The sequence below is a fragment of the Pristiophorus japonicus genome, chromosome 27, assembly GCF_044704955.1.
Source record: "Pristiophorus japonicus isolate sPriJap1 chromosome 27, sPriJap1.hap1, whole genome shotgun sequence".
In the NCBI taxonomy this organism is placed as follows: domain Eukaryota; kingdom Metazoa; phylum Chordata; class Chondrichthyes; family Pristiophoridae; genus Pristiophorus; species Pristiophorus japonicus.
This window is the reverse complement of record NC_092003.1, coordinates 17,481,541-17,506,825: the sequence shown is the minus strand read 5'-3', so window position 1 is coordinate 17,506,825 and position 25,285 is coordinate 17,481,541. Positions and strand designations below refer to the sequence as shown.

The following is a 25,285-nucleotide window of genomic DNA, read 5'->3' as shown; positions in this document are numbered from 1 at the left end:
GGTGAACCTTCGCTGTACTCCCTCAATAGCAAGAATGTCCTTCCTCAGGTTAGGAGACCAAAACAGTACACAATACTCCAAGTGTGGCCTCACCAAGGCCCTGTACAACTGTAGCAACACCTCCCTGCCCCTGTACTCAAATCCCCTCGCTATGAAGGCCAACATGCCATTTGCTTTCTTAACCGCCTGCTGTACCTGCATGCCAACCTTCAATGACTGATGTACCATGACAACCAGGTCTCGTTGCACCTCCCCTTTTCCTAATCTGTCACCATTCAGATAATAGTCTGTCTCTCTGTTTTTACCACCAAAGTGGATAACCTCACATTTATCCACATTATACTTCATCTGGAGTATAAAAGCAGGGAAGTCCTGCTACAGTTATACAGGGTATTGGTGAGGCCACACCTGGAGTACTGTGTGCAGTTTTGGTTTACATATTTACGAAAGGATATACTTGCTGTGGAGGCAGTTCAGAGAAGGTTCACTCAGTTGATTCCGGGGATGAGGGGGTTGACTTATGAGGAAAGGTTGAGTAGGTTGGGCCTCTACTCATTGGAATTCAGAAGAATGAGAGGTGATCTTATTGAAACGTATAAGATTATGAGGGGGCTTGACAAGGTGTATGTAGAAAGGATGTTTCCACTGATGGGGGAGACTAGAACTCGGGGGCATGGTCTCAGAATAAGGGGCCGCCCATTTAAAACTGAGATGAGGAGAAATTTCTTCTCTCAGAGGGTTGTAAATCTGTGGAATTCACTGCCCCAGAGAGCTGTGGAAGCTGGGTCATTGAATAAATTTAAGACAGAAATAGACAGTTTCTTAACCGATAAGGGGATAAGGGGTTATGGGGAGCGGGCGGGGAAGTGGAGCTGAGTCCATGATCGGATTAGTCATGATTGTATTAAATGGCGGAGCAGTCTCGAGGGGCTGTATGGTCTACTCCTGCTCCTATTTCTTATATTCCTACAGGCAATCCCTCGGAATCGAGGAAGACTTGCTTCCACACTAAGTAAGTTCTCAGGTAACTGAACAGTCCAATACGGGAACCACAGTCCCTGTCACAGGTGGTACAGACAGTGGTTGAGGGAAGGGGTGGGTGGGACTGGTTTGCCGCACGCTCCTTCCGCTGCCTGCGCTTGCTTTCTGCATGCTCTCGGCGACGAGACTCGAGGTGCTCAGCGCACGATGCACTTCCTCCACTTAGGGCCAGGGACTCCCAGGTGTCGGTGGGGGTGTTGCACTTTATCAGGGAGGCTTTGAGGGTGTCCTTGAAGCATTTCCTCTGCCCACCTGGGGCTCGCTTGCTGTGTCGGAGTGGTTATGTTACCAGTCTAGTAATCCTGAGGGCATGAGTTCATGGCCGTTTGAGAATTTGGATACAGATTATAATGCAGGTATCGGTAAAAGTGACCATGAAGCTGGCAGATTGTTGCAAACTGCCTCACTAATGCCCTTTAGTGAAGGAAATCTGCCGACTTTACCCGATCTGGCCGGTAAGTGGCTCTAGGCCCACACCAACCTAGCTGACTCTTAGCTGTCCTCTGAAATGTCGCCTTTTTTACGCAGCGAGTGGTTGGGATCTGGAATGCGCTGCCTGAAAGGGCGGTGGTAGCAGACTCAATCGTGGCTTTCGAAACGAGAGTTCGATAAGTACCTGAAGGGAAAAAAAATTCAGAGGAAAGGGCAGGGGGGAGCGGGACTGGCTGAAGTGCTCTTGCAGAGAGCCGGCACGGGCTCGATGGGCCGAATGGCCGCCCTCTGTGCTGGAACCGTTCTGTGATTCTAAGCAGGGACATCACTAAAGGCTGGTGGTCAACTGCAAAAAAATAATTTAAAAGGACCAATGGAATGTTGGTCTTTATCTCAGGGGTCTGGAATACAATGGGGAGGGAGTTATACTGCAGTTTATATCAAGCTCTGGTCAGACCCCCATCGGGGAGTGACTGCGCCCAACTCTGGGCCCCGCCCCTCAGGAGGATATATCGGTCTCGGAGAGGGGGGGGGCCGGGGCAGATACACCAGAATGATACCGGGGCGTAAAGGGTTAAATCCCGAGGGCAGGTTACACAGACTGGGCGTGTGTTCCCTCGAGTGTAGAAGGTTAAGGAGCGATCTAATCTCGGTGTTTAAGACGATTAAAGGATTCGATAGGGGGGGGGATCGAGAGAAACCATTTCCTCTGGTGGGGGGAGTCCAGAACAAGGGGGTGTCACCTTAAAATCAGAGCCCGGCCGTTCAGGGGTGATGTCAGGGAGCGCCTCTTCACACAAAGAACATAAGAAATAGGAGCAGGAGTCGGCCATATGGCCCTTGAAGCCTGCTCCACCATTCAATAAGACGATGGCTGATCTGATCATGGACTCAGCTCCACTTCCCCGCCCGCTCCCCATAACCCTTGACTCTCATCTCTCAAAAATCTGTTTCTCTCCGCCTTAAATATATTCAATGACCCAGCCCCCACAGCTCTCTGGGGCAGAGAATTCCACAGATTTACAACCCTCTGAGAGAAGAAATTCCTCCTCATCTCAGTTTTAAATGGGCGGCCCCCTTATTCGGAGATTATGCCCCCCAGTTTTAGTTTCCCCCACGAGGGGAAACATCCTCACTGCATCTACCCTGTCCAGCCCCCTCAGAATCTTATACCTTTCAATAAGATCCATGATTCTTCTAAACTCCAATGAGTATAGGCCCAACCTGCTCAACCTTTCCTCGAAAGACAACCCCCTCATCTCTGGAATCAACCAAGTGAACCTTCTCTGAACTGCCTGAGGAGCTGGAGAAGGGAGTTGAAATCTGGCACTCAGATTGGTAGCTTTTTCTGGGGTAAATGTAGTAAGGGTTATGGAACCAAGGCGGGTGGAAGGAGTTAGGTCACTGATCAGCCGTGAGCTGATTGAATGACGGAGCAAGCTCGAGGGGCTGAATGGCCTCCTCCTGTTCCTGTGTAACAGGCTCGAGGGGCTGAATGGCCTCCTCCTGTTCCTGTGTAACAAGCTCGAGGGGCTGAATGGCCTCCTCCTGTTCCTGTGTAACAAGCTCGAGGGGCTGAATGGCCTCCTGTTCCTGTGTAACAGGCTCAAGGGGCAGAATGGGCCTCCTCCTGTTCCTGTGTAACAAGCTCGAGGGGCTGAATGGCCTCCTCCTGTTCCTGTGCAACAGGCTCAATGGGCTGAATGGGCTTCCTCCTGTTCCTAATGTAACAGGCTCGAGGGGCTGAATGGGCCTCCTCCTGTTCCTAATGTAACAGGCTCGAGGGGCTGAATGGCCTCCTCCTGTTCCTAATGTAACAGGCTCGAGGGGCCGAATGGCCTCCTCCTGTTCCTGTGTAACAGGCTCGAGAGGCTGAATGGCCTCCTCCTGTTCCAATGTAACAGGCTCGAGGGGCTGAATGGCCTCCTGTTCCTGTGTAATAGGCTCAAGGGGCAGAATGGGCCTCCTCCTGTTCCTGTGTAACAAGCTCGAGGGACTGAATGGCCTCCTCCTGTTCCTGTGTAACAGGCTCGAGGGGCTGAATGGCCTCCTCCTGTTCCTGTGTAACAGGCTCAAGGGGCTGAATGGCCTCCTCCTGTTCTTGTGTAACAGGCTCGAGGGGCTGAATGGCCTCTTCCTGTTCCTGTGTAACAGGCTCAAGGGGCTGAATGGCCTCCTCCTGTTCTTGTGTAACAGGCTCGAGGGGCTGAATGGCCTCTTCCTGTTCCTGTGTAACAGGCTCGAGAGGCTGAATGGCCTCCTCCTGTTCCTGTGTAACAGGATCGAGGGGCAGAATGGCCTCCTCCTGTTCCTGTGTGACAGGCTCAAGGGGCTGAATGGCCTCCTCTTGTTCTTGTGTAACAGGCTCGAGGGGCTGAATGGCCTCTTCCTGTTCCAATGTAACAGGCTCGAGGGGCTGAATGGCCTCCTCTTGTTCTTGTGTAACAGGCTCGAGGGGCTGAATGGCCTCCTCCTGTTCTTGTGTAACAGGCTCGAGGGGCTGAATGGCCTCTTCCTGTTCCAATGTAACAGGCTCGAGGGGCTGAATGGCCTCCTCCTGTTCCTGTGTAACAGGCTCGAGGGGCTGAATGGCCTCCTCCTGTACCTGTGTAACAGGCTTGAGGGGTGAATGGCCTCCTCCTGTTCCTGTGTAACAGGCTCGAGGGGCTGAATGGCCACCTCCTGTTCCTGTGTAACAGTCTCGAGGGGCTGAATGGCCTCCTCCTGTTCCTGTGTAACAGGCTCGAGGGGCTGAATGGCCTCCTCCTGTACCTGTGTAACAGGCTCGAGGGGCTGAATGGCCTCCTCCTGCTCCAGTGGAGCGAACATGTCTCTCTGCGTTGAGTAGTCTGTGAGCAAGCTTACAGTGGCCCAGATCCGATCATGGAGGGTTTATAAAACCATGATTCCTCACTGCCATGCATGGCAGGCGCTGGGGATTTGGAGAAGGAAAGTGAGCTGTTCTAAGCCAGCTGTGAATAAGTTGTTCTTTATATGCAGCGTATGCCGTGCACAAAGCACCTCTCACAGCTGCTTACCCCTCGGATAAGATGGACACTGCTTATTGTGCAGCGAAAAATGGTGTTGCGCTCAAGGGAAATTTGCAATGCAGGGGAAATGTTTTTGATTTAAGAGCACAGGTTTTTTTCCTGTGTGCAGCAGCTCCTGCGCAATAATATCATCACCACACCAGCCTGACTGCTGAACGTTGCAGGAATGAACCATCGGGCTGAGTCAGCGAGCTGTGTAATATCCCAGCACAGTGTCAGACACTAACCTCACTGAGCATCCCGGGTCCGGGGCAACTCACTCACACCTGTACTGTGCACTGAGTGACAGGGGAGCCCCGCCCACAGAGTGACAGGGGAGCCCCGCCCACACTGAGTGACAGGGGAGCCCCGCCCACACTGAGTGACAGGGGAGCCCCGCCCACACTGAGTGACAGGGGAGCCCCGCCCACAGAGTGACAGGGGAGCCCCGCCCACACTGAGTGACAGGGGAGCCCCGCCCACAGAGTGACAGGGGAGCCCCGCCCACAGAGTGACAGGGGAGTCTCACACTGAGTGAGAGGGGCGTCTCACACTGAGTGACAGGGGAGCCCCACCCACAGAGTGACAGGGGAGTCTCACACTGAGTGAGAGGGGCGTCTCACACTGAGTGACAGGGGAGCCCCGCCCACACTGAGTGACAGGGGAGTCCCGCCCACACTGAGTGACAGGGGAGTCCCGCCCACACTGAGTGACAGGGGAGTCTCACACTGAGTGACAGGGGAGCCCCGCCCACACTGAGTGACAGGGGAGTCCCGCCCACACTGACTGACAGGGTAGCCCCGCCCACAGAGTGACAGGGGAGCCCCGCCCACACTGAGTGACAGGGGAGTCCCGCCCACACTGAGTGACAGGGGCGTCTCACACTGAGTGACAGGGGAGCCCCGCCCACACTGAGTGACAGGGGAGTCCCGCCCACACTGAGTGACAGGGGAGTCTCACACTGAGTGACAGGGGAGTCCCGCCCACACTGAGTGACAGGGGAGTCTCACACTGAGTGACAGGGGAGTCTCACACTGAGTGACAGGGAAGTCCCGCCCACACTGAGTGACAGGGGAGTCTCACACTGAGTGACAGCGGGAGCCCCGCCCACACTGAGTGACAGGGGAGCCCCGCCCACACTGAGTGACAGGGGAGCCCCGCCCACACTGAGTGACAGGGGGAGCCCCGCCCACACTGAGTGACAGGGGGAGCCCCGCCCACACTGAGTGACAGGGGGAGCCCCGCCCACACTGAGTGACAGGGGGAGTCCCGCCCACACTGAGTGACAGGGGAGTCCAACATTGAGTGACAGGGGGAGCCCCGCCTACACTGAGTGACAGGGGAGCCCCGCCCACACTGAGTGATGGGGAGCCCCGCACTGAGTGACAGGGGAGCCCCGCCCACACTGAGTGACAGGGGGAGCCCCACCCACACTGAGTGATAGCGGAGTCCCGCCCACACTGAGTGACAGGGGGAGCCCCACACTGAGTGACAGGGGGAGCACCACCCACACTGAGTGACAGGGGAGTCCCGCCCACACTGAGTGACAGGGGGAGCCCCACACTGAGTGACAGGGGAGTCCCACGCTGAGTGACAGGGGGAGCCCCACCCACACTGAGTGACAGGGGAGTCCCGCCCACACTGAGTGACAGGGGGAATCCCACACTGAGTGACAGGGGAGCCCCGCCCACACTGAGTGACACGGGGAGCCCCACCCACACTGAGTGACAGGGGAGTCCCACACTGAGTGACAGGGGAGCCCCGCCCACACTGAGTGACAGGGAGAGCCCCACCCACACTGAGTGACAGGGGAGTCCCACACTGAGTGACAGGGGAGTCCCACACTGAGTGACAGGGGAGCCCCACCCACACTGAGTGACAGTGGGAGCCCCACACTGAGTGGCAGGGGGAGCCCCGCCCACACTGAGTGACAGGGGAGCCCCACACTGAGTGACAGAGGAGACCCTCCCACACTGAGTGACAGGGGAGTCCCACACTGAGTGACAGAGGAGCCCCGCCCACACTGAGTGACAGGGGAGTCCCGCCCACACTGAGTGACAGGGGAGCCCCGCACTGAGTGACAGGGGATCCCCGCCCGCACTGAGTGACAGGGGAGTCCCGCCCACACTGAGTGACAGGGGAGCCCCGCACTGAATGACAGGGGAGTCCCGCCCACACTGAGTGACAGGGGAGTCCCGCCCACACTGAGTGACAGGGGGGAGCCCCGCACTGAGTGACAGGGGAGTCCCGCCCACACTGAGTGACAGGAGAGTCCCGCCCACACTGAGTGACAGGGGGAGGCCCCCGCCCAAACTGAGTGACAGTGGGAGCCCCGCACGGAGTGACAGGGGAGCTTCGCACTGAGTGACAGGGGGAGCCCCACACTGAGTGACAGGGGGAGCCCCGCTCACACTGAGTGACAGGGGAGTCCCGCCCACACTGAGTGACAGGGGGAGCCCCGCACTGAGTGACAGGGGAGCCCCGCCCACACTGAGTGACAGGGGAGTCCCGCCCACACTGAGTGACAGGGGGTGCCCCGCCCACACTGAGTGACAGGGGAGCCCCACACAGAGTGACAGGGGGAGCCCTGCCCACACTGAGTGACAGGGGGAGCCCCGCCCACACTGAGTGACAGGGGAGCCCCGCTCACACTGAGTGACAGGGGAGTCCCGCCCACACTGAGTGACAGGGGGAGCCCCGCACTGAGTGACAGGGGAGCCCCGCCCACACTGAGTGACAGGGGAGTCCCGCCCACACTGAGTGACAGGGGGTGCCCCGCCCACACTGAGTGACAGGGGAGCCCCACACAGAGTGACAGGGGGAGCCCTGCCCACACTGAGTGACAGGGGGAGCCCCGCCCACACTGAGTGACAGGGGAGCCCCGCCCACACTGAGTGACAGGGGAAGCCCCGCCTACACTGAGTGACAGGGGAGTCCCGCCCACACTGACTGACAGGGGAGCCCCGCCCGCACTGAGTGAGAGGGGGAGCCCCACACTGAGTGACAGGGGGATCCCCGCCCACACTGAGTGACGGGGAGCCCCTCACTGAGTGACAGGGGGAGCCCCGCCCACACTGAGTGACAGGGGAGCCCCGCCCACACTGAGTGACAGGGGAGTCCCACATTGAGTGACAGGGGGAGCCCCGCCTACACTGAGTGACAGGAGAGCCCCGCCCACACTGAGTGACAGGGGGAGCCCTGCACTGAGTGACAGCGGGAGCCCCGCCCACACTGAGTGACAGGGGGAGCCCCACCCACACTGAGTGACAGGGGAGTCCCGCCCACACTGAGTGACAGGGGGAGCCCCACACTGAGTGACAGGGGAGTCCCACACTGAGTGACAGGGGGAGCCCCACCCACACTGAGTGACAGGGGAGTCCCGCCCACACTGAGTGACAGGGGGAGTCCCACACTGAGTGACAGGGGAGCCCCGCCCACACTGAGTGACAGGGGGAGCCCCACCCACACTGAGTGACAGGGGAGTCCAAAACTGAGTGACAGGGGAGCCCCGCCCACACTGAGTGACAGGGAGAGCCCCACCCACACTGAGTGACAGGGGAGTCCCACACTGAGTGACAGGGGAGTCCCACACTGAGTGACAAGGGAGCCCCACCCACACTGAGTGACAGTGGGAGCCCCATACTGAGTGACAGGGGAGTCCCGCTCACACTGAGTGACAGGGGGAGCCCCGCCCACACTGAGTGACAGGGGAGTCCCGCCCACACTGAGTGACAGGGGAGCCCCACACTGAGTGACAGAGGAGCCCCGCCCACACTGAGTGACAGGGGAGTCCCACACTGAGTGACAGAGGAGCCCCGCCCACACTGAGTGACAGGGGAGTCCCGCCCACACTGAGTGACAAGGGAACCCCGCCCACACTGAGTGACAGGGGAGCCCTGCCCACAGAGTGACAGGGGAGTCCCGCCCACACTGAGTGACGGGGAGCCCCGCACTGAGTGACAGGGAAGCCCCGCCCACACTGAGTGACAGGGGAGTCCCGCTCACACTGAGTGACAGGGGGTGCCCCGCCCACACTGAGTGACAGGGGAGTCCCGCCCACACTGAGTGACAGGGGGAGCCCCGCCCACACTGAGTGACAGGGGAGCCCCGCCCACACTGAGTGACAGGGGGAGCCCCGCACTGAGTGACAGGGGAGCCCCACACTGAGTGACAGGGGAGCCCAGCCCACACTGAGTGACAGGGGGAGCCCCGCCCACACTAAGTGACAGGGGAGCCCCGCACTGAGTGACAGGGGGAGCCCCGCCCACACTGAGTGACAGGGGAGTGCCGCCCACACTGAGTGACAGGGGGAGCCCCGCCCACACTGAGTGACAGGGGAGTCCCGCACACACTGAGTGACAGGGGGAGCCCCACACTGAGTGACAGGGAAGTCCCGCCCACACTGAGTGACAGGGGAGCCCCGCCCACACTGAGTGACAGGGGAATCCCGCCCACACTGAGTGACAGGGGAGCCCCGCCCACACTGAGTGACAGGGGAGCCCCGCCCACACTGAGTGACAGGGGAGCCCTGCCCACAGAGTGACAGGGGAGTCCCGCCCACACTGAGTGACAGGGGGAGCCCCGCACTGAGTGACAGGGCTAGCCCCGCCCACTCTGAGTGACAGAGGAGCCCCACACTGAGTGACAGGGGAGTCCCGCCCACACTGAGTGACAGGGGAGCCCCACACTGAGTGACAGGGGAGTCTCACACTGAGTGACAGGGGAGCCCCGCACTGAGTGACAGGGGGAGCCCCGCCCACACTGAGTGACAGGGGAGACCCGCCAACACTGAGTGACAGGGGAGTCCCGCCCACACTGAGTGACAGGGGGAGCCCCGCACTGAGTGACAGGGCTAGCCCCGCCCACTCTAAGTGACAGGGGAGCCCCACACTGAGTGACAGGGGAATCCCGACCACACTGAGTGACAGGGGAGTCCCGCCCACACTCAGTGACAGGGGAATCCCGCCCACACTGAGTGACAGGGGAGTCCCGCCCACACTGAGTGACAGGGGAATCCCGCCCACACTGAGTGACAGGGGAGTCCCGCCCACACTGAGTGACAGGGGAGCCCCACACTGAGTGACAGGGGGAGTCCCGCCCACACTGAGTGACAGGAGAGCCCCACACTGAGTGACAGGGGGAGTCCCGCCCACACTGAGTGACTGGGGGAGCCCCGCAGTGAGTGACAGGGGGAGTCCCGCCCACACTGAGTGACAGGGGAGCCCCACACTGAGTGACAGGGGAGTCCCGCCCACACTGAGTGACAGGGGAGCCCCACACTGAGTGACAGGGGAGCCTCGCCCACACTGAGTGACAGGGGGAGCCCCGCCCACACTGAGTGACAGGGGAGCCCCACCCACACTGAGTGACAGGGGAGCCCCGCCCACACTGAGTGACAGGGGGAGCCCCGCCCACACTGAGTGACAGGGGGAGCCCCGCACTAAGTGACGGGGAGCCCTGCCCACACTGAGTGACAGGTGAGTCCCGCCCACACAGTGTGACAGGGGAGTCCCGCCCACACTGAGTGACAGGGGAGCCCCGCCCACACTGAGTGACAGGGGAGCCCCACCCACACTGAGTGACAGGGGAGTCCCGCCCACACTGAGTGACAGGGGGAGCCCCGCCCATACTGAGTGACAGGGGAATCCCGACCTCACTGAGTGACAGGGGAGTCCCGCCCACACTGAGTGACAGGGGAGTCCCGCCCACACTGAGTGACAGGGGAATCCCGCCCACACTAAGTGACAGGGTAGTCCCGCCCACACTGAGTGACAGGGGAGCCCCACACTGAGTGACAGGGGGAGTCCCGCCCACACTGAGTGACAGGAGAGCCCCACACTGATTGACAGGGGGAGTCCCGCCCACACTGAGTGACTGGGGGAGCCCCGCACTGAGTGACAGGGGGAGTCCCGCCCACACTGAGTGACAGGGGAGCCCCACACTGAGTGACAGGGGAGTCCCGCCCACACTGAGTGACAGGGGAGCCCCACACTGAGTGACAGGGGAGTCCCGCCCACACTGAGTGACAGGGGGAGCCCCGCCCACACTGAGTGACAGGGGAGCCCCACCCACACTGAGTGACAGGGGAGCCCCGCCCACACTGAGTGACAGGGGGAGCCCCGCCCACACTGAGTGACAGGGGGAGCCCCGCACTAAGTGACGGGGAGCCCTGCCCACACTGAGTGACAGGTGAGTCCCGCCCACACAGTGTGACAGGGGAGTCCCGCCCACACTGAGTGACAGGGGAGCCCCGCCCACACTGAGTGACAGGGGAGCCCCACCCACACTGAGTGACAGGGGAGTCCCGCCCACACTGAGTGACAGGGGGAGCCCCGCCCATACTGAGTGACAGGGGGAGCCCCGCCCACACTGAGTGAGAGGGGAGCCCCACCCACACTGAGTGACAGGGGAGTCCCGCCCACACTGAGTGACAGGGGAGCCCCTCCCACACTGAGAGACAGGGGGAGCCCCACCCACACTGAGTGACAGGGGGAGCCCCGCCCACACTGAGTGACAGGGGGAGCCCCACCCACACTGAGTGATAGGGGAGCCCCGCCCACACTGAGTGACAGGGGAGCCCCACCCACACTGAGTGACAGGGGAGCCCCACCCACACTGAGTGACAGGGGAGCCCCGCCCACCCTGAGTGAATGACAGGGGGAGCCCCGCCCACACTGTCCAATATTTATCCCTCAACTAACACCATGAAAACAGATGATCCCATTGCTGTTTGTGGGAGCTTGCTGTGCACAAATTGGTCGCCGTGTTTCCCACATTACAACAGTGACTACACTCCAAGTTGTAAAGCGCTTTGGGATGTCCTGAGGTTGTGAACGGCGCTATATAACTCATAGAATCACAGACATTTACAGCACGGAAGGAAGCCATTTCGGCCCATTGTGTCCGTGCCGGCCGACCAAGAGCTACCCGGCCTAATCCCACTTTCCAGCTCTCGGTCCGTAGCCCTGTAGGTTACAAGTGCACATCCAAGTACTTTTTAAATGTGGTGAGGGATTCCTCTGTCCTCTATCCAGGCCCCTCATAATTTTATACACCTCATTCAGGTCTCCCCTCAGCCTCCTCTGTTCCAAAGAAAACAATCCCAGCCTATCCAATCTTTCTTCATCGCTAAAATTCTGTAGTCCCGGCAACATCCTCGTAAATCTCCTCTGTGCCCTCTCCAGTGCAATCACATCTTTCCTGTAATGTGGTAACCAGAACTACACGCAGTACTCCAGCTGTGGCCTAACCAGTGTTTTATACAGTTCAAGCATAACCCCCCTGCTCTTGTATTCCATGCCTCGGCTAATAAAGGCAAGTATTTCAAATGTCTTCTTAACCACCTTATCTACCTGGCCTGCTACCTTCAGGGATCTGTGGACCTGCACTCCAAGGTCCCTCTGTTCCTCTACACTTCTCAGTGTCCTACCATTTAATGTGTATTCCCTTGCCTTATTAATCCTCCCCAAATGCATTACCTCACACTTCTCCGGATTGAGTTCCATTTGCCACTGTTCTGCCCACCTGACCAGTTCATTGATATCTTCCTGCAGTCTACAGCTTTCTTCTTCATTATCAACCACACGGCCGATTTTAGTATCGTCTGCAAACTTCTTAATCATACCCACTATATTCAAGTCCATCATCATAGGCAGTCCCTCGGAATCGAGGAAGACTTGCTTCCACTCTAAAAGTGAGTTCTCAGGTGACTGAACAGTCCAATACAGGAACCACAGTCTCTGTCACAGGTGGGACAGACAGTGGTTGGGGGAAAGGGGAGGGTGAAACTGGTTTGCCGCACGCTCCTTCCGCTGCCTGCACTTGCTTTCTGCACACTCTCGGCGACGAGACTCAAGGTGCTCAGCGCCCTCCTGGATGCTCTTCTTCCACTTAGGGCGGACTGGTCTTTGGCCAGGGACTCCCAGGTGTCGGTGGGGATGTTGCACTTTATCAGGGAGGCTTTGAGGGTGGTCCCTGTAACGTTTCCTCTGCCCACCTTTGGCTCGCTTGCCGTGTAGGAATTCCGAGTAGAGCGCTTGCTTTGGGAGTCTCGTGTCTGGCATGTGGACAATGTGGCCTGCCCAGCGGGGCTGGTTGAGTGTGATCAGTGCTTCGTTGCTGGGGATGTTGGTCAGGTCGAGGACGCTGACGTTGGTGCGTCTGTCCTCCCAGGGGATTTGCAGGATCTTGCGGAGACATCGTTGGTGGTATTTCACCAGCGACTTGAGGTGTCTACTGTACATGGTCCATGTCTCTGAGCCATACAGGAGGGCGTGTATCACTGCAGCCCTGTAGATCATGAGCTTGGTGGTGGATTTGAGGGCCTGGTCTTCAAACACTCTTTTCCTCAAGCGATCGATGAATGTGTATGTGTGTGTGATATGTGTGTGTGAAAGGTGTGCGTCATTGATATCCACCACAAAAAGCACGGGACCCAGCACTGAGCCCTGCGGAACCCCACTGGAGACAGCCTTCCAGTCCCACAAACACCCCGAAATGCAAGTCTTTCTTTCCACGTGCCAGGACGTCTTCATTTTGCACCTGAACGACGGTGCTTGTCGGGCCGAGTTAATCACGGCCAGAGATTTGGCTCAGAGACGACAGTGCCACCAGCCGAGCTCTTCGCTACCATCTGTGCCTGATGACCTACTGCCTCAGCGCTGCTCGGCTGAGAACTTAGGAGCTAAGGTGTGCCGTTCCACCTGGGCACCTTGCCACCTCGCGCTGCGTGGCACCGTGCCCGGGGCTGCCTTACCTGGGAGGCCAGCCCACGCCGATTGCTGTTAGTATTTGCTGGCAGCCGGACAGAGGGGAGCTGGCTGGCCCGCCCGCAGCAGATGGATTTGCAATCTCGCCGGGCGCTCCGATCCACGGCCACTGGGTCTGAGAGCTCAGTGCATCGTGCGGCGGGCTATGTACAAGTAGACACCTCAAGTCGCTGGAGTAATGCCACCAGCGATGTCTCCGCAAGATCCTGCAAATCCCCCGGGAGGACAGACGCGCCAACGTCAGCGTCCTCGACCAGGCCAACACCCCCAGCGTCGAAGCACTGACCACACGCGACCAGCGAGCCTGTGCCGGCTCTGTGACAGAGCGATGCAATCAGTCCCACTCCCTCCCCGCTTTCTGTTCTTAACCCTGTGAGCCTCTCCTCCTCAGGGACCCGTCCAACTCCCTTTGAACATTATTGATGGAATTCGCTCTTGCCACCGTTTCAGGGGGAGCGTTCCAGAGCAAGTGATCAGGAAGGCCAATGGAACGTTGGCCTTTATTGCAAGGGGCATGGAGTATAAAAGCAGGGAAGTCCTGCTACAACTGTACAGGGTATTGGCGAGGCCACACTTGGAGTACCTCGTGCAGTTTTGGTCTCCGTATTTAAGGAAGGATATACTTGCACTGGAGGCAGTTCAGAGAAGGTTCACTCGGTTGATTCCGGGAATGAGGGGGTTGACTTATGAGGAAAGGTTGAGTAGGCTGGGCCTCTACTCATTGGAGTTCAGAAGAATGAGAGGTGATCTTATTGAAACTTAAAAGATAATGAGGGGGCTCGACAAGGTGGATGTAGAGAGGATGTTTCCACTGATGGGGGAGACCAAAACTGGGGGGCATAGTCTCAGAATAAGGGGCCGCCCATTTAAAACTGAGATGAGGAGGAATTACTTCTCTCAGAGGGTTGTAAATCTATGGAATTCTCTGCCCCAGAGAGCTGTGGAGGCTGGGTCATTGAATATATTTAAGGTGAAGAGAGACAGATTTTTGAGCGATAAGGGAGTGAAGGGTTATGGGGAGCGGGCGGGGAAGTGGAGCTGAGTCCATGATCAGATCAGCCATGATCTTAATGAATGGCGGAGCAGGCTCGAGGGGCCGAATGGCCGAATCCTGCTCCTATTTCTTATGTTCTTATCCCCACAGCTCTCCCAGTCAGAACATTGCTCCTCATCGCCCCTCCACATCTTTTTCCAGTCATTTAGAATCTGTGACCTCTGGTTATTGGCCTTCTCACTGGAGGGAATCATATTTTCCCTATTTATTCAAAACCTCTCATCATCCTAAGAACCTCTATTTGGTCACCTCTTCACCTTCTCTGTTCCAAGGAGAACAGTCCCATCTCCTCGTAACTGAGGTCCCTGCTCCCTAGCACCATCCGGGTAAAACCCCTCTGTACCCTCTCTAAGGCCGTTTCATCTGTCCTGGTGTGGTGCCAGAATTACCCATAGTGCTCCAACTGAGGCCTAACCAGTGATTTATAAAGTTCCAGCCTGATCGCTTTGCCTTTATATTCTATTCCTCTATTTATAAACCCAAGTGACCCACATGCTTGTTAAACCACCTTATCCTACCACCTTTAAGGATTTGTGTACATGGACACAAAGGCCTCTCTGCTCATCCACACTTTATAAAACCGTGCCATTTATAATTTGCTGTCTTTCCATATCAGTCCTCCCAAGGTACATCACTTCACACCTCTCCGCATTGAACTGCATCTGCCACGCTTCAGCCCATTTCATCATCCTGTCTGTGTCATCCTGAAGCCTATAACCATCCCCATCGCTCTCTACTGCTTTGCCAAGTTTTGCATCATCTGCAAACTTGACAATGCTGCTCGGTACACCCGAGTCTAGGTCGCTTATAAAAATTCAAAAGAGTAATGGACCCAAGTCTGGCCCTGGAGGAACAACACTGCAAACCAGCTCCCGGTCTGAAAAACATCCACCCACCCTCTCCTGCTCTCACCGAGCCAATTTTGTATCTACTGCCACTTTCCCCTTAATCCCAGGGACTTCCATCTTCTTAATAAGCCTCTTGTGTGGCACTTTGTCGAATGCCTTGCGTCTATATATACCACATCTACTGCACTACCCTGATCAACCTTCTCTGTTGCCTTGTCAAAAGAATTTAATCCAGTTAGCCGGACACGATTTGCCTTTCACAAATCCACGCTGGCTCTCCTTAATTAACCCATGCCTTTCCAAATGAAAGTTTGTTTTATCCCTGCTAATGGTTTCCAATAACTCCAGTCCACCGATGTTCAGCTGACTGGCCTGTACTTTCCTGGTTTATCCCCACTGCACTTTCTTGAACAGCGCTATAACGTTGGCAACCCTCCAGTCCTCTGGCACTACTCCTGTACCCAATGAGGATTGAAAGATTGTGACCAATGCCTCTGCTGCCTACCTTTGCTTCTTTCAGCAACCAAGTTTGCTGACGATACAAAGATGGGAGGAAAAGCAATGTGTGAGGAGGACACAAAGAGGCTGCAAAAGGACATAGACAGGCTAAGTGAGTGGGAAAAAATTTGGCAGATGGAGTAAAATGTTGGAAAGTGTGAGGTCATGCACTTTGGCAGAAAAAAATCAAAGAGCAAGTTATTATTTAAATGGAGAAAGATTGCAAAGTGCCGCAGTACAGCGGGACCTGGGGGTACTTGTGCATGAAACACAAAAGGATAGTATGCAGGTACAGCAAGTGATCAGGAAGGTCAATGGAATCTTGGCCTTTATTGCAAAGGGGATGGAGTATAAAAGCAGGAAAGTCTTGCTCCAGTTATACAGGGTATTGGTGAGGCCACACCTGGAATACTGCGTGCAGTTTTGGTTTCCATATTTAAGAAAGGATATGCTGACATTTATTTCAGCTACTGGCAAGTTCTGGGTGACAGCCAACTTGCTCATTATCATTGAATGCAAATATCTCCTTCCAATTTGTCTCTGGACTTGATTGACTGGCAGCTCTTCATTCCCAGGCCTCTTTGTCTGGAATATATGTTTCAGGATTTTCTCAGTGCTTTCAGTTTAGTTTCTGCAACAGTTACTTGGACTCTGTGGACTGACAAGGAAATTGAGTCGCCCACGTATAACATCGTATGCCTGAAGGTCTCAAAAGAGTGCTTCATCTAACAGCCTTATTGCATAATGAATTGAGGAAGAAATATGTACAGTAAAAAAAGATTATTTCAGCCCTGTAGGCTGATGCTTGTTGTAAATATTCTCTAAATATTTCTACCTTCAATAACTTGCTGCTTCTGTGTAGTTGTTTTGGTTGCAAATAAATCCCAGTGATTAGCTTAGCCTGAACGCGCTCACCTGGAAATTCCGCAGGGGCAGTCTGCAATAGGAGATTTTCCGAGCCTCAGGTGTAAGGGCTAAAAATTAACAGGTGTTCCAGTTCTCCAGAGGTGGAGATGGATAGATTTTCGGGGTCAAAGGGAATCCAACAGTGCGGCGCTCCCTCAGTACTGTCCCTCCGACAGTGCAGTACTCCCTCCGTACTGCCCCTCCGACAGTGCGGCACTCTCTCAGTTCAGCCCCTCCAACAGTGCGGCGCTCCCTCAGTACTGCCCCTCCGACAGTGCGGTACTCCCTCAGTACTGCCCCTCAAACAGTGCAGCACACCCTCAGTACTGCCCCTTCAACAGTGAAGCACTCCCTCAGTACTGCCCCTCTGACAGTGCGGCGCTCCCTCAGTACTATCCCTCCGACAGTGCGGCGCTCCCTCAGTACTGCCCCTCCGACAGTACGGCACTCCCTCAGTACTACCCCTCCGACAGTGCGGCGCTCCCTCAGTACTGCCCCTCCGACAGTGCGGCCCTCCCTCAGTACTGCCCCTCCGACAGTGCGGCTCTCCCTCAGTACTGCCCCTCCGGCTGTGCGGCGCTCCCTCAGTACTGCCCCTCTGACAGTGCGGCACTCCCTCAGTACTGCCCCTCTGTCAGTGCGGCACTCCCTCAGTACTGCCCCTCTGACAGTGCGGCTCTCCCTCAGTACTGCCCCTCCGACAGTGCGGCGCTCCCTCAGTACTGCCCCTCCGACAGTGCGGCGCTCCCTCAATACTGCCCCTCCGACAGTGCGGCGCTCCCTCAGTACTGCCCCTCCGACAGTGCGGCGCTCCCTCAGTACTGCCCCTCTGACAGTGCGGCGCTCCCTCAGTACTGCCCCTCTGACAGTGCGGCACCCCCTCAGTACTGCCCTTCCGACAGTGCGGCACTCCCTCAGTACTGCCCCTCTGACAGTGCGGCGCTCCCTCAGTACTGCCCCTCCGACAGTGCGGCGCTCCCTCAGTACTGCCCCTCCGACAGTGCGCTACTCCCTCAGTACTGCCCCTCAAACAGTGCAGCACACCCTCAGTACTGCCCCTTCAACAGTGAAGCACTCCCTCAGTACTGCCCCTCTGACAGTGCGGCGCTCCCTCAGTACTATCCCTCCAACAGTGCGGCACTCCCTCAGTACTGCCCCTCCGACAGTACGGCACTCCCTCAGTACTACCCCTCCAACAGTGCGGCGCTCCCTCAGTACTGCCCCTCCGACAGTGCGGCCCTCCCTCAGTACTGCCCCTCCGACAGCGCGGCTCTCCCTCAGTACTGCCCCTCCGGCTGTGCGGCGCTCCCTCAGTACTGCCCCTCTGACAGTGCGGCACTCCCTCAGTACTGCCCCTCTGACAGTGCGGCGCTCCCTCAGTACTGCCCCTCCGACAGTGCGGCACTCCCTCAGTACTGCCCCTCCGACAGTGCGGCGCTCCCTCAGTACTGCCCCTCCGACAGTGCGGCGCTCCCTCAGTACTGCCCCTCCGACAGTGCGGCGCTCCCTCAGTACTGCCCCTCCGACAGTGCGGCGCTCCCTCAGTACTGCCCCTCCGACAGTGCGGCGCTCCCTCAGTACTGCCCCTCCGACAGTGCGGCGCTCCCTCAGTACTGCCCCTCTGACAGCGCGGCACTCCCTCAGTACTGCCCCTCTGACAGTGCGGCACCCCCTCAGTACTGCCCTTCCGACAGTGCGGCACTCCCTCAGTACTGCCCCTCTGACAGTGCGGCGCTCCCTCAGTACTGCCCCTCCGACAGTGCGGCGCTCCCTCAGTACTGCCCCTCCGACAGTGCGGCGCTCCCTCAGTACTGCCCCTCCGACAGTGCGGCACTCCCTCAGTAGTGCCCCTCCGACAGTGCGGCGCTCCCTCAGTACTGCCCCTCCGACAGTGCGGCACTCCCTCAGTACTGCCCCTCCGACAGTGCGGCGCTCCCTCAGTACTGCCCCTCCGACAGTGCGGCGCTCCCTCAGTACTGCCCCCCCGACAGTGCGGCACTCCCTCAGTACTGCCCCTCCGACAGTGCGGCACTCCCTCAGTAGTGCCCCTCCGACAGTGCGGCGCTCCCTCAGTACTGCCCCTCCGACAGTGCGGCACTCCCTCAGTACTGCTCCTCCGACAGTGCGGCGCTCCCTCAGTACTGCCCCTCCGACAGTGCGGCACTCCCTCAGTACTGCCCCTCCGACAGTGCAGCACTCCCTCAGTAGTGCCCCTCCGACAGTGCGGCGCTCCCTCAGTACTGCCCCTCTGACAGTGCGGCACTCCCTCAGTACTGCCCCTCCGACAGTGCGGCGCTCCCTCAGTACTGCCCCTCCGACAGTGCGGCACTCCCTCAGTACTGCCCCTCCGACAGTGCAGCACTCCCTCAGTAGTGCCCCTCCGACAGTGCGGCGCTCCCTCAGTACTGCCCCTCTGACAGTGCGGCACTCCCTCAGCACTGCCCCTCTGACAGTGCGGCGCTCCCTCAGTACTGCCCCTCTGACAGTGCGGCACTCCCTCAGCACTGCCCCTCTGACAGTGCGGCGCTCCCTCAGTACTGCCCCTCTGACAGTGCGGCACTCCCTCAGTACTGCCCCTCCGACAGTGCGGCACTCCCTCAGCACTGCCCCTCTGACAGTGCGGCGCTCCCTCAGTACTGCCCCTCTGACAGTGCGGCGCTCCCTCAGTACTGCCCCTCTGACAGTGCGGCACTCCCTCAGTACTGCCCCTCCGACAGTGCGGCACTCCCTCAGCACTGCCCCTCTGACAGTGCGGCACTCCCTCAGTACTGCCCCTCTGACAGTGCGGCTCTCCCTCAGTACTGCCCCTCCGACAGTGCGGCGCTCCCTCAGTACTGCCCCTCCGACAGTGCGGCGCTCCCTCAATACTGCCCCTCCGACAGTGCGGCGCTCCCTCAGTACTGCCCCTCCGACAGTGCGGCGCTCCCTCAGTACTGCCCCTCTGACAGTGCGGCGCTCCCTCAGTACTGCCCCTCTGACAGTGCGGCACCCCCTCAGTACTGCCCTTCCGACAGTGCGGCACTCCCTCAGTACTGCCCCTCTGACAGTGCGGCGCTCCCTCAGTACTGCCCCTCCGACAGTGCGGCGCTCCCTCAGTACTGCCCCTCCGACAGTGCGCTACTCCCTCAGTACTGCCCCTCAAACAGTGCAGCACACCCTCAGTACTGCCCCTTCAACAGTGAAGCACTCCCTCAGTACTGCCCCTCTGACAGTGCGGCGCTCCCTCAGTACTATCCCTCCAACAGTGCGGCACTCCCTCAGTACTGCCCCTCCGACAGTACGGCACTCCCTCAGTACTACCCCTCCAACAGTGCGGCGCTCCCTCAGTACTGCCCCTCCGACAGTGCGGCCCTCCCTCAGTACTGCCCCTCCGACAGCGCGGCTCTCCCTCAGTACTGCCCCTCCGGCTGTGCGGCGCTCCCTCAGTACTGCCCCTCTGACAGTGCGGCACTCCCTCAGTACTGCCCCTCTGACAGTGCGGCGCTCCCTCAGTACTGCCCCTCCGACAGTGCGGCACTCCCTCAGTACTGCCCCTCCGACAGTGCGGCGCTCCCTCAGTACTGCCCCTCCGACAGTGCGGCGCTCCCTCAGTACTGCCCCTCCGACAGTGCGGCGCTCCCTCAGTACTGCCCCTCCGACAGTGCGGCGCTCCCTCAGTACTGCCCCTCTGACAGCGCGGCACTCCCTCAGTACTGCCCCTCTGACAGTGCGGCACCCCCTCAGTACTGCCCTTCCGACAGTGCGGCACTCCCTCAGTACTGCCCCTCTGACAGTGCGGCGCTCCCTCAGTACTGCCCCTCCGACAGTGCGGCGCTCCCTCAGTACTGCCCCTCCGACAGTGCGGCGCTCCCTCAGTACTGCCCCTCCGACAGTGCGGCACTCCCTCAGTAGTGCCCCTCCGACAGTGCGGCGCTCCCTCAGTACTGCCCCTCCGACAGTGCGGCACTCCCTCAGTACTGCCCCTCCGACAGTGCGGCGCTCCCTCAGTACTGCCCCTCCGACAGTGCGGCGCTCCCTCAGTACTGCCCCCCCGACAGTGCGGCACTCCCTCAGTACTGCCCCTCCGACAGTGCGGCACTCCCTCAGTAGTGCCCCTCCGACAGTGCGGCGCTCCCTCAGTACTGCCCCTCCGACAGTGCGGCACTCCCTCAGTACTGCTCCTCCGACAGTGCGGCGCTCCCTCAGTACTGCCCCTCCGACAGTGCGGCACTCCCTCAGTACTGCCCCTCCGACAGTGCAGCACTCCCTCAGTAGTGCCCCTCCGACAGTGCGGCGCTCCCTCAGTACTGCCCCTCTGACAGTGCGGCACTCCCTCAGTACTGCCCCTCCGACAGTGCGGCGCTCCCTCAGTACTGCCCCTCCGACAGTGCGGCACTCCCTCAGTACTGCCCCTCCGACAGTGCAGCACTCCCTCAGTAGTGCCCCTCCGACAGTGCGGCGCTCCCTCAGTACTGCCCCTCTGACAGTGCGGCACTCCCTCAGCACTGCCCCTCTGACAGTGCGCCGCTCCCTCAGTACTGCCCCTCTGACAGTGCGGCACTCCCTCAGCACTGCCCCTCTGACAGTGCGGCGCTCCCTCAGTACTGCCCCTCTGACAGTGCGGCACTCCCTCAGTACTGCCCCTCCGACAGTGCGGCACTCCCTCAGCACTGCCCCTCTGACAGTGCGGCGCTCCCGACGACTTGAACCTACGACCCTCTGGCTCAGAGAATGAGTGTGCGAGCCCCCGCCGCCAGCCACAGTTGATCCCTCAGGCCTACCGTCCTGCGTTGCACTAACCTCTCCCCTCACTTGTGCGTTGCAGGACATGGCGGGACTGCTGAAGCCCAACTCGGCCAAGCTGCTGATCGGATCGCTGCGGGACCGCTTCCCCGATGTGCCAATCCACGTCCACACCCACGACACCGCCGGCGCTGGGGTTGCCTCCATGTTGGCCGCCGCCGAGGCGGGGGCGGATGTGGTGGACGTGGCCTCGGACTCCATGTCGGGCATGACCTCGCAGCCCAGCATGGGCGCCATCGTGGCCTGCACCAACGGCACGGAGCTCGACACAGGTAAGGCACCGGGAATCCCGCCAAAACTGGCTCCGAGGCCGGAAGCAGAGGAGGCTCAATGAGGGCGGAGCGTGCGATGCAGTGTACATGGATTGTAGCAAGGCTGTACTTGCTTTGGAGGCAGTTCAGAGAAGGTTCACTCGGTTGATTCTGGGGATGAGGGGGTTGACTTATGAGGAAAGGATGAGTAGGTTGGGCCTCTACACATAGGAGTTCAGAAGAATGAGAGGTGACCTTATTGAAACTTTAAAGATAATGAGGGGGCTGGACAGGGTAGATGCAGGGAGGATGTTTCCACTCATCGGAGAAACTAAAACTAGGGGGCATAGTCTCAGAATAAGGGGCCGCCCATTTAAAACTGAGATGAGGAGGAATTTCTTCTCTCGGAGGGTTGTAAATCTGTGGAATTCTCTGCCCCAGAGAGCTGTGGAGGCTGGGTCATTGAATATATTTAAGGCGGAGATAGACAGATTTTTGAGCGATAAGGGAGTCGAGGGTTATGGGGAGCGGGCGGGGAAGTGGAGCTGGGCCCATGATCGGATCAGCCATGATCGTATTGAATGGCGGAGCAGGCTCGAGGGGCCGACTGGCCGACTCCTGCTCCTATTTCTTATGTTCTGATGTGCTTTTGTGGTATCGATCAGTGATTTAACCTTGAATGTCGGGGGTATAGAAACATGGAAAATAGATGCAGGAGTCGGCCATTCGGGTCCAGTTCGTTGGATATATTCAAAAGGGAGTTAGATATGGCCCTTACGGCTAAAGGGATCACTGGTATGTAGAGAAAGCAGGAATTGGGTCCTGAAGTTGCATGATCAGCCATGATCATATTGAATGGTGGTGCAGGCTTGAAGGGCCGAATGGCCTACTCCTGCACCTACTTTCTTTGTTTCTATGTTTCTATGTTCTTATGAATAGCGACTGTAATATAGAGCTCTTCATAGTGGTAATGCAACTACTGATGTCCTTACAGTAAAAGGGTCATGTCACAAGGTCACGTGACAAGTTCCTACGGAGCCATCTTGCGTGTGTGTGTGTGTGTGTGTGTTTTTGTGATATAGCAAAGAATATATCACACCCGGGCTCCCCCAGGCCCCATCTCCCGATGCGAGCTTTCAACCAGCATCGTAAACAAGGCAGCAAGCAATCGAGGATTAAACATTAACGTTCCCTGCAGCATCTTCAACTTTCCTCTCCCACTCTATGATCTTTGCATCAAATCCATACAGCACTTGTAATGTTGCTCCAAGTGAGTGTGTCGAACTACCGACATTAAGCAGCGGTGGGATTCAAAGAAGCCCAAATCACCACACATTCCCTCCCATTAATCCTCAACAAATAAACTAGACTCATAAAAATTATACTTGCTACAGGCATCAGCCTCCATAAGCAATTCAATAAAATAACCAGACTTATATTGATGATTCCTCTCTCTCGGTATCAGCTGTGGCTCAGTGGGTAGCACTCTCTCCCCCCTCGCTCTCTTTCGCCTCTGAGTCAGAAGGTCGTGGGTTCGAGCCCCGCTCCAGAGACCTGAGCCCCATAGTCCGGACCGACACCCCCAGGGCCAGTGCTGAGGGAACACCGCACTGTAAGAGAGGCAGTACTGAGGGAGCGCCGCACTGTCGGAGGGGCAGTACTGAGGGAGCGCCGCACTGTCGGAGGGGCAGTACTGAGGGAGCGCCGCACTGTCGGAGGGGCAGTACTGAGGGAGCGCCGCACTGTCGGAGGGGCAGTACTGAGGGAGCGCCGCACTGTCGGAGGAGCAGTACTGAGGGAGCGCCGCACTGTCGGAGGAGCAGTACTGAGGGAGCGCCGCACTGTCGGAGGGGCAGTGCTGAGGGAGCGCCGCACTGTCGGAGGGCCAGTGCTGAGGGAGCGCCGCACTGTTGGAGAGGCAGTACTGAGAGAGCACTGCACTGTCGGAGGGACAGTACTGAGGGAGCGCCGCACTGTCGGAGGGGCAGTACTGAGGGAGCGCCGCACTGTCGGAGGGGCAGTACTGAGAGAGCACTGCACTGTTGGAGGGACAGTACTGAGGGAGCACCGCACTGTCAGAAGGGCAGTACTGAGGGAACGTCGCACTGTCGGAGGGGCAGTACTGAGGGAGCATCGCACTGTCGGAGGGGTAGTACTGAGGGAGCGCCGCACTGTCAGAGGGGCGGTACTGAGGGAGGGCTGCACTGTCGGAGGGGCAGTACTGAGGGAGCGGCGTACTGTCGGAGGGGCAGTACTGAGGGAGTGCCGCACTGTCAGAGGGACAGTACTGAGGGAGCGTCGCATTGTCGGAGAGGGGTTCTCATTTGAGCCCCATTGTTGTTTGTGGGAGCTTGCTGTGCGCAAATTGGCTACCGGGTTGGGGTGCTGTAGAATGTGGTGGTACAGTCAGATTTGAGGGAGTGTGTGGTGGAGAAATGGTAACTGGATGGGATATTTAAAACGGAATCAGTCGAGGCCCATTGAGACAGTATGAGCTGATGGGACGGAGCCAACAAGCTGGGACATGGGACCTGTAACCATTGCTCACCTCAGCTCTTTCCTGACACTACAAACTATTCAGCTTGCCCCACAAGCCTCCGAGATCTCTGCGCTCCTCCAATTCTGGCCTCTTGCCCATCCCTGATTATTATCGCTCCACCATTGGTGGCCGTGCCTTCAGCTGCCTGGGCCCCAAGCTCTGGAACTCCCTCCCTAAACCTCTCCGCCTCTCTCTCCTCCTTTAAGACGTTCCTTAAAACCTCCCTCTTTGACCAAGCTTTTGGTCATTTGCTGAATTGTAATGTATTTGCTTCATGGGTTCTTTGCTTAAGAATTCATAGCCACACATTGCTATTAAGAACCAGTTGGTTTATTAGCAAAGGTTTACCAATCACACTACACATTACCAGTTCATCCACTGGGCTCACAACTGCAGACCTCATCGTGGATTCCCCGGACCCAGCTGACTTGCATTGAGACAGCCCAGTTAAACAACCCCAGGATCGATTATTGAACAAAATTTGACCACATGAGATATTAGTGTACTGTATGCACCCGTGAGTGTGGCTCACAGGTTGGTGGAGCTGTTGCATTGTGGGTGGCTTCACCAGTCACGTGATATTCACAAGAATCAACGGGGCCGAAATTGCCCCCCCCTCACGCTCCATTGTCGCCCCCTTTCCGCACCCACCCTGCCCCCACTCCCGCGGGAAATTGCTCCACAGGAGACTCGCCGGTCGGTGACACCGACAGCGTTCCCCCGCGGGGAGCGGTGTGTGTCTGGGCGGTGCTGGCATCTCATTGGGGCAGCCGACACAACCGAGCATGGAGCTACACGACACTACACTAGCTCATTGAATGCTTTCAAGTCAAAGATAGATTTTTAAGGGAATTAAGGGTTACGGGGAGAGGGCGGGTAAGTGGAGCTGAGTCCACGACCAGATCAGCCATGATCTTGTTGAATGTCGGAGCAGGCTCGAGGGGCTAGATGGCCTACTCCTGTTCCTAATTCTTATGTTCTTACGTTCTTATGTACACCAAGCGATCAGGAAGGCCAATGGACTGTTGGCCTTTATTGCAAAGGGGGGTGGAGTATAAAAGCAGGGAAGTCCTGCTACAACTGTACAGGGTGTTGGTGAGGCCACACCTGGAGTACTGCGTACAGTTCTGGTCTCCG

General features: G+C 58.1%; 1 protein-coding gene across 1 annotated transcript in view; it reads left to right on the top strand.

Moving 5' to 3' along the window:
- Positions 1–25,285, top strand: part of LOC139239369 (pyruvate carboxylase, mitochondrial-like) — a 1,004,568-nt gene that overhangs the window by 848,883 nt on the left and 130,400 nt on the right. The window contains exon 9 of the mRNA XM_070868045.1: positions 21,381–21,630. Within this exon, the coding sequence (XP_070724146.1) occupies positions 21,381–21,630 (250 nt within the window). The remainder of the gene's footprint in view (positions 1–21,380; positions 21,631–25,285) is intronic.